Genomic DNA, 8,496 nt, shown 5'->3' with positions numbered 1-8,496 from the left:
GCTTATGTTATTACACCCCTTTTTTTAGATTTAGATTTATTTCTTTCTTATAATTTACTCAGTAAGATACACAGCCCAATTCTTAATATTCCCGGGGAAAACAATTCCCCGGGAGACTTGTTCTCCCGAGAGTAAAATTCTCCTATTTCGAATTCCCCGGGAAGACATTTTTCCCTTCGAAATCGGGAATGGAGAATTTTGATTTTCGAATCAGCTGTTTCGTATTGTTTGACAGGAAAAATAACTCGCGAACAAAATTTTCATCATTCAAATTAAAAAAAATTTAAAATGTTTTCAATCGCGGCAAGGATTTTACGTGAAGAATATGAAGAAAGTGAACATGTAAAACCAAGGACTATTAGAAGATCTTTAAGAGATAGTGCGAATCCCTTCGAGTTGCCTCAATGGCTGTAAGTATTCATTCATTCAAATATTGTCTATCATAATTTTTAAAAAATCATTTTTTTCTTAGGTTTCAAAAGCATTATAGAGTAAACAAGGTTTCCTTTAAATACTTGTTGGATGTCCTCATAATGTACAGTAAACCAACAAGAAAGCGTTTTGGAATCCCACCAATCATTAAATTGAGCGCATGTTTACGTTTTTTTGCTGAGGGAGGGTATCAAACCGGGTTTTTGCTGTTACACCTTCTATTGACTCTTTCATCCCAATTAAGTCGTAGACAGCCTGTTCATAGTCGGAAAGTTTTTGTTCTTTGTTTGGCCCACCGCCAGTACCATTTCTGGCCTTAAGGTTTGTAGCAGCCTTAGCTCTAACATATTTTTTCTGGTCACACCACACCTAAAATAATAACACGCACTTCTTAATAATAAATTATCGAATTTTCGTTTAAAAAAATTACCTTTTTCCATTCCGATATGTTTTTGCTTGGTGGCCCAGATGCATTTAAAGCATGCCAAAACAGTAACACCTCCTCCTTGCTTCCTTTCTGGAAGCCACAAGCAATATCGCGTTGGGCTTCCATCAAACTCAACAGAATTTGAAGCTGGCACTTGTTTGTTGTTTTAGACCTAAAAAAACTCAAATTTTAACATTTATTGTTTTAAAAAATAAATAAAATCTTACATTTTGGTCAAACTCCCCACCAAATTTATCGGGAAGAAACTCGCGCCAAATACATTTTTTAATTCCCTTCTTTTGACATTTAGAATGCCTACTTTTTTCTCGGAGTATTTGTTCCCACATTCGAAGTTAGTTTATAATAAGGGAAAAGAGAAAAGGGAACAAAATCCCCGGGAATTTTTCGTTTAGAATATGAGAGAAGGGAAAAGGTAAATATTTCCCTGAGAATTTTCATTTAGAATTGGGCTGACAATATCTTATAAATTAGAGTAAACATCAGTACCTTAATGCTATAAGTATATTCGTTATACAATTGCTTAAGTGACATTATATATTTAATTCAAGAACAAAAATGAAAAAAAAATCCTTTTTATATCATAAGTATCTTAAACATTAGAAAAGGAAAAATAATTAAGCACATCCTTAAAATATTAAAAAATTAATATAAAAAAAAAAAAACAAATAGAAAAATTATCATCATCAAAATCTTTCAAAAAATTCTCTGAGCACTCCTCGAAACCGGGTCGTACAGCTTATCATCCTAATAGAACGAGGGAGTGAATTCCATAATCGAAAAGCATACACATAAAACTGTCGTTCAGATACTAAACCCCTTTACAGTTAGGCTTTACATTTTTGTACTCAAGTACCACATTGTCACAGAAAAAAAGGTTTTATTATGGAATATAATAGAGTATAATAGAATGACAGGAGTCAAAGAAAATTGATTGAATTTTAATTTTCAAACGATCTTTGAAGCTGATATTTTTTGGCTTATTACACTTAATTTCTCGTTATTATAAATGATTAACGTTACTTTATGTTACGTGTGCGCTGTTTGCTTAAATATAACAAACGAACAGTCCTACACCTCAATGACGTTAATTCACCAAACGTCACTTTTGCTGTCACTTTACTTCTTTTCTTTTGTATGGTTTTTCCCTAAAAAAACAAGAAAAATAAAAATAAAAACCTGAAAAAGATTTGAAGTGACGAATTTTTTTATATTCTGGAATAACCCCCCCAAAAATTTCTTTGTGCTTTTAAACTTTATTTCAATTCAATTCGAAACCATGAAAAAGATCCCGCTTTTATCAAATTTATTCTCACGTTCGCGCACAAGCGCTGGAAGTCTAGAAACCGATGCAGAACCTGTTGATGATCCCCCAGAAAACAGGAGCAGACAATCAAGTTTAAACAATGGATCTTTGATTTCAGGAGACTTTAATGCAGCTCTGCAACTGCACAATCAAATGTCCGAAAATGCAGATCTGTCTGTGGTGCGACGAAATTCAAATAGCCAAGTTGTGGCACACCAACCCACAAATAATGGAATTGCACCAACAACGATAACAAACAATCAAATGGCTGTTCAGAATACACAAGGGCAAGTTGTAATGCAATTCTCCAATGTAAATGGTTTGCAATTCGGATCGAATTATACATTTAATAGTGGAAAGCTAGAACCAGCATTGTCGACTTCTGAGAACTCTTCGAAGCTGGTGCCGACTAATGGTCGTCCCAGACGGACAAGAACTATTGAGGCAATGATGAAGTCCTCGGAAGAACTAGACCATAAAATGATGGTTGTTATATCAACGCATTTAGGAGAGGGCTGGAAGAATGTATTGCGGGATCTTAATTTTACGGACGGACAAATCGAACAATCTATAATTGACAATCAGATTCACGGGGGCGTGAGGGAGGTGAGAAATTTTGAAAAGCTTAGCTCCAGAAGATTGTGCATAAGGTTATCATAGGTTACAGTTATTATCATTTTGAAAATTAATTTCTAAGAAAAAGAACGTGAAAAGTACGATGAAATTTTTCAATCTGTTAATTAATATCGTTTCGTAATATGGAAATGTTTTGTAATGTATGGGTACTTTTGATCAATGCAACTTCTGATAGCTGATACGAATGCCTGCTTTGTGCCTGAAAATAGCCTAAGCAACAGTTAAATAATATATTTTAGTTTAAATTTCCGGATGTGTTAAATAAAATAGCCCAAAAAACATTAAAGAAATATTGATCTATTATACATTTAAATAATTTTTTCAAAATACAAAATTTAAAAAAAACGTTCAACTTTTAAAATGTCAAGCAAGGCAGCTATTATACTTTTCTTGTAAGATAGACACTTACGCATAAATTATTGAGTTTCTTCAAAACTAGTTTTGAATTAACGTTAATATTTCTAAGAAAAGCGTTTTCTTATAAAGAGGTTCTGTTTTAATATAAACTTCTAAGGGAAACCAATGTTAAGTTTCATTAACAATAGACAATGAAATCATTTTAAACGAATTCCATTTTGAAGGTCTTGAATCGATTGTGAAGTATTGGAATATATTCTTATCTTGCAAAATCTAGATGTTTTAAATCACACCATGTCAGTAGTCACCGAAAAATAACAGAACTTTCTTAGAATTTCCGAGCCCCAAATGCCATTTATCTGAAAATGATTTTTTTTAATAAAATAATAACAATGAAATCAGTAAAGCCTTAAGGTCGTATTTTAAATATGTTATGTCGTTTGGGGAATGCATAACTCCAAAAATCGACGAGATATCGACAAACATGGGTTTTCGTTAAGACTACGGGCTACGGGAAATATTTTCAATTGTTTTTCACCAACAAACAAGGTTCCAATTCCTCTCATAACTTATTTGTTCTAATAGCTCAAATGTTATCACCATTTTTCGGGATAGAAGGTGTTTTAAGACTTCTCAAAAAGTGTTTTAGGTGTACCGGTCCATTTTCAATAATAACTTACTTTTAACTTTTCAAACGATAACATTTCGACAAGCGACAGCTTCTTTAAAAGCCGGCTATTCAAAATTAAACCATTCAATTGTTTGCTTATACTGTCTTTCACTAAAGGAAAGCTTCATGCTTATAATTACTATTATTAATTCCCTTATCTAAAATTAGATTAATCCTGAGAATATATTTTAGTTTCGACTAGGATTAGGAATAATAAGCCTTTAGGAAAAATATTAATGACGATGACGATTCAATGTTTTTATATTTTTAGTTCATTTTTCTAAACCATTAAAAATACTTTTCTTACTTCGTAGGTAATATATCAGTTATTACTGGGTTGGACCAATAATGCAGAAGAAGGTGAAGCAACTCTTGGAGTTATAACTCAAATTCTCTGGAAATCCAATCACCGAGAATTAGTGCACAAAATGAAAGAAATATGGAAATTGACTAATAATTCCCAACGAACTACATAAAATCTTTTTAAAAATTAATTTGCGACCGATAAAAGCAATTTATTATTTAAATAAATACCTAAGTCAACTTTGTGGCATGGCAATATTAAAAGCATTGTAAATTGTAAATATTTACAGCAAATATCTTCTTAGAAGATGATTTACTTGCATTTGTAAGAACGAGAGTATTGTTTTTTTGTTTTGTTTAATTTTTCCAAAATTATTGTTTTTTTTTAATATGATTGTTAAATTTCATTAAATATTGTTACATTTCTAAATCAAATATTTTTATATTGATTGTTTATTTCTTAGAGATATTTTAATAAAATTTATTTTTATTAAAATAAAAATATTTTATATACAGTGGTGGAAAATTAATTAGAATTATGAAAAAAAGTTTTTATTTTCCTTTAAATTTTGGCTATATAATGCAAGCCAAATTTAACAGTTTATAGTCTCTTTCACTGGATTGGTTTTGATGACAAAAAAGGAAAAAAGTTATTAAAATTTGTTTTATCTGCAAACTTGTTGAGTAATTGAAATCGATAAATTCTTAATTTGTCTTTCTTTTTCATAAACATATATCTCCAGTGCGCAAAATATTCAAAAACACACCTGAAATGTCATAAGCGAATTGTGCACAGGTGCTATTCAGGGAAGTCTTCCAATTAACCGATTGTAAGTAAGTTAAAATGATCAAAGAAGATGCTACTATAATCTGTCCGATAAAAATTGGCAGTACAGGCCTTATGGGAGAGCTTTTTAAAAATCAGTGGCGCGCTATTTTCTACACCATACCCAATTGAAGGAAACTCCTTTAAAAAGTTTAATAAAACACCCATGAATTTTCGATGGCATCCAACGTAGATCCCACAACGACCTACCTGGCACACACTTGAGCATGCACTGATCGTTCTCTGCTGCTTTTCAACCCTCATTAAATCACACACATTCAGAGTTGCCTTTTTCAATTTCTTAACTCACTTCCTATTTTTTTCTTACTTTTTCAATGGGTTTCTGTTGAGGAGCTTTTGCTTTGAGAGCTTTTTTAAAAGTTCTTAACGATGAGTGTTATCGTGTTGTGTTTTGACTTTTGCATTTCTTTTAAAGTTCTGGAAATCAGTTAAAATGCAGTTATAAAAATCAAAGCCATTTTATTTGAGGAAGTATATTATTTGCGTAGATTCTTGTGCCGGGCGGTAGGTTTGTTCATTTTGCGAGTTATTTTTGTGCATTATTGTAATAATTTTTTTGCGCTGTTGTTGTTCTATTGTTGTGTGGTTTGGTAACCCTGCAGTTATTTTTTTTAGCTTTTTCAAATTCAAAATGCGCATTACGGCAACCCTGTAAGAGCTTTTTTGAGAAAGGTACTTATGCGTAGGAAAAGAGTGCGAACGAGATGCAGATATCCCTATCTTCCCTGTACTGCCAATTTTTATCGGACAGACTATAATAATGCTACTGAGGCTGGAAGCCTTAAAAACCAAAAGAGAGAAAAATAATTCACAATTGAAAATATGTTTAACAAAAAAATATCGTTCTTAGATGTAAAAATCTACCGTGAAGAAAATCGTTTGCTTTTCGACTGGAAGACTAGTTAATTTCCGATCAAACCAAGCAGGGCATATTATCATCAATACTGCGTCCAACCAAGTGAATACAATTTTCAAAATAAGTGATGTACGATTCCACGTCGCCAACGAAAAAAAAGTCATCAAAACCTTAAGTGATAATGGTTATCCTTCTACCATAATTCGAAGTCCCCTCTTAAAACAACAAAATGCAAATTCCACTAAAAAATATTGATGAACCCGTTAGAACGCACCACAAAATCATGGCTTACGTCCCAACTTTATCCGACAATTTCGAAAAGCCCATTTCCAAAAAATTGACAGAAGTTCGCCTTGCTTTCAAATCAAACAAAACATTTGACACTTGTTTTACTTAACTCAAGACGAAACCTGATGACAAACAATCACATGTGATCTACAAAATTAACCGCAATGTTAAATCAAATGAAACGTGCAACCTGTGTTATATTGGGACCACAAATCAACTTCTTAGACAACGCTAGTCTCAGCATTGTAAGCGGTCATTCTCCAAACTTTGAAGGCGTGAAAGTTCTACAGATAGAGAAACAATAAAAAAAAACAACATGAACCCAAAACAAGACACACAAAACATTTCTGCCGTATATTGCTCTCTTCTTTCTTCTTAAATGTAATTTGTGCTTTTTTAAATTTAGACTTACGCCCATGTTCCGAATTTCGATCGAAAGCGAATTGAAATCACTTTACAATGTCACGTGAAATGAAATTGCATGTTCTTCAATTCGATAGATTTCGAAAACTTCGAAATTACTTCGAACTGTCAGAGTTGAAGGATTATCCATTTTTATTTTGTTTCTGAAGCACAATTTTTGCTGTTTTGAAGATGGATGCAATATTATTGGCATTTTTAAGTGAAAAAAGGAAGCAGAATTTAAGAGAAAAAATAAGAGGACGAACTTCGGGAGACAAAACAAATATATTATTCGACTTACCTGACACAATGTAAGTGTGTGAAAATTATGAAGAATTGTTCGGAGGAATAAAGTAAATTCTTGATTTCCTCTTTTAAGCGTTCATTGTAATTTAAGATTAAGCAAACACATTTTTTACATGTTCTAAGGGAAATAGAATCTTTTATAATACCTTCATCGATTTCTTCAATTCAAAAACTTGCTGCAACCCTCCGATTCCTAGCAGAAGAAAGCTACCAAAGATCAAATCACAGAAATAAAAAAAGTGATTTGAATGCGATCAAAAAATGGAACAAACCGAAATACAGAACACCTATTTGCATGTTCGTAAATCCAATTCACAATAACGAATTATGGAACACCGAAATTCACTTTCGCAAAGTGTATTCACAAGAAGTGAAATGCAGAACATGGGCATTAATCTCAATCTTCGTAGTGCTAATAAAATAACAACACGGCTTAAAAAGAATCGCCTTTTTAAATAGTTCGAATTGAAAGACTTTTGAATAAATCGCATTATAAAAATATGCTGAAAAATGTAATGGAGCCGTATGATTTCGAAAATTGTCCTGTTTCTTACATTTTTCAGAAGGACAACGATAGATTAAAATAAAATACAGCTTTGGATGTACCAGCTTAAAGTCCGGACCTCAATCCAATAGAATATTTGTGGGGGGTGTAAAGTGGAATTTAGATAACACAAAATGCAAAAATACATCAGAGCTTTTTAGAAACATTAAGTAAGCCTTCCAAGACTTTGTCCAGCTGGCGTGATGGTAGAACAAGATCACGAGAGAAAAATGGTTTGGTATATAGGTCGAAAGAAGTTGAACACTTTTGTTGTCCATCCACAAAACTCTGCTTAAATCTATGCCATAAACGTTAGCGATTTATTCCTCTGATTACACTCGTTAAACTTACAGCTTCGCTCCACAATTTGATGGTTATTACTCGATTTGATCGGACGGTTTTTAGACCATGGCTTCTTAGGTATGTCAGCAAACCTAATGACGTGTACAAATTATCAAAAAATACTATATGGACTTGATTGACGTTGTCTCTAATTCTACTAGCCTAATAAGTAACGCCATCTGTGGAAGCTCCAAAGTCTAGTATTGCTTACAACGAATGTCTTCGCCAGTAGGATAGAGCTTTTGGAAAGCGTTATACAGACATAAAGAACATTATTTCTATACATTTTTTTCATAAACCATATATTGTATAAATTCATCAGTTTGAAATTAGTGGAGGAAATGAAATGGCGTTTTCTAAAATTTTACTTCATCTGACAACTCCTTTACCCCACGAAAAACAACTTCGTGTACATGCAGATGCATTTTTTTCTCTGATCTGAATTCCTGAGCAACATTTTTCAATGTATTCAGTACGGCAATGAATTGGCTCGTGCTTGAACAATCTGGGCCACCTTCCTCTTCTTCTAATACGTTGTCATTCAAGCCACGTTAACGATTTCTATAACGTGAAGGAGCAATATTGGATTGAGATACATATATAAACGAGATTAGCTTATAGATTAGATTGATTCCAAAGCAGCAACGGACGTAGAAGGAAATGATTCTAGAACTGGTAAGATAAAAAAACATACCGATGCCTGTAAATACTTTTAAGTTTTACACCGGGATGCACAGGGCAGAAATTTAGTTAAACAATGTG

At 32.7% G+C, this 8,496-nt stretch overlaps 1 protein-coding gene across 1 annotated transcript; it reads left to right on the top strand.

The window, feature by feature from the left end:
* Positions 1-1,979: 1,979 nt before the first annotated feature.
* On the top strand, positions 1,980-4,679 carry LOC129949698 (protein immune deficiency). The gene is made up of 2 exons (XM_056061307.1): positions 1,980-2,789; positions 4,161-4,679. The coding sequence occupies exons 1-2, from the start codon at positions 2,157-2,159 to the stop codon at positions 4,320-4,322; spliced, it is 795 nt and encodes a 264-aa protein (XP_055917282.1). The 5' UTR covers positions 1,980-2,156; the 3' UTR covers positions 4,323-4,679.
* Positions 4,680-8,496: the final 3,817 nt, after the last annotated feature.

Source organism: Eupeodes corollae, chromosome 3 (assembly GCF_945859685.1).
Source record: "Eupeodes corollae chromosome 3, idEupCoro1.1, whole genome shotgun sequence".
In the NCBI taxonomy this organism is placed as follows: domain Eukaryota; kingdom Metazoa; phylum Arthropoda; class Insecta; order Diptera; family Syrphidae; genus Eupeodes; species Eupeodes corollae.
The sequence above is the reverse complement of the archived record's forward strand: the minus strand, read 5'-3'. Positions and strand labels throughout refer to the sequence as shown.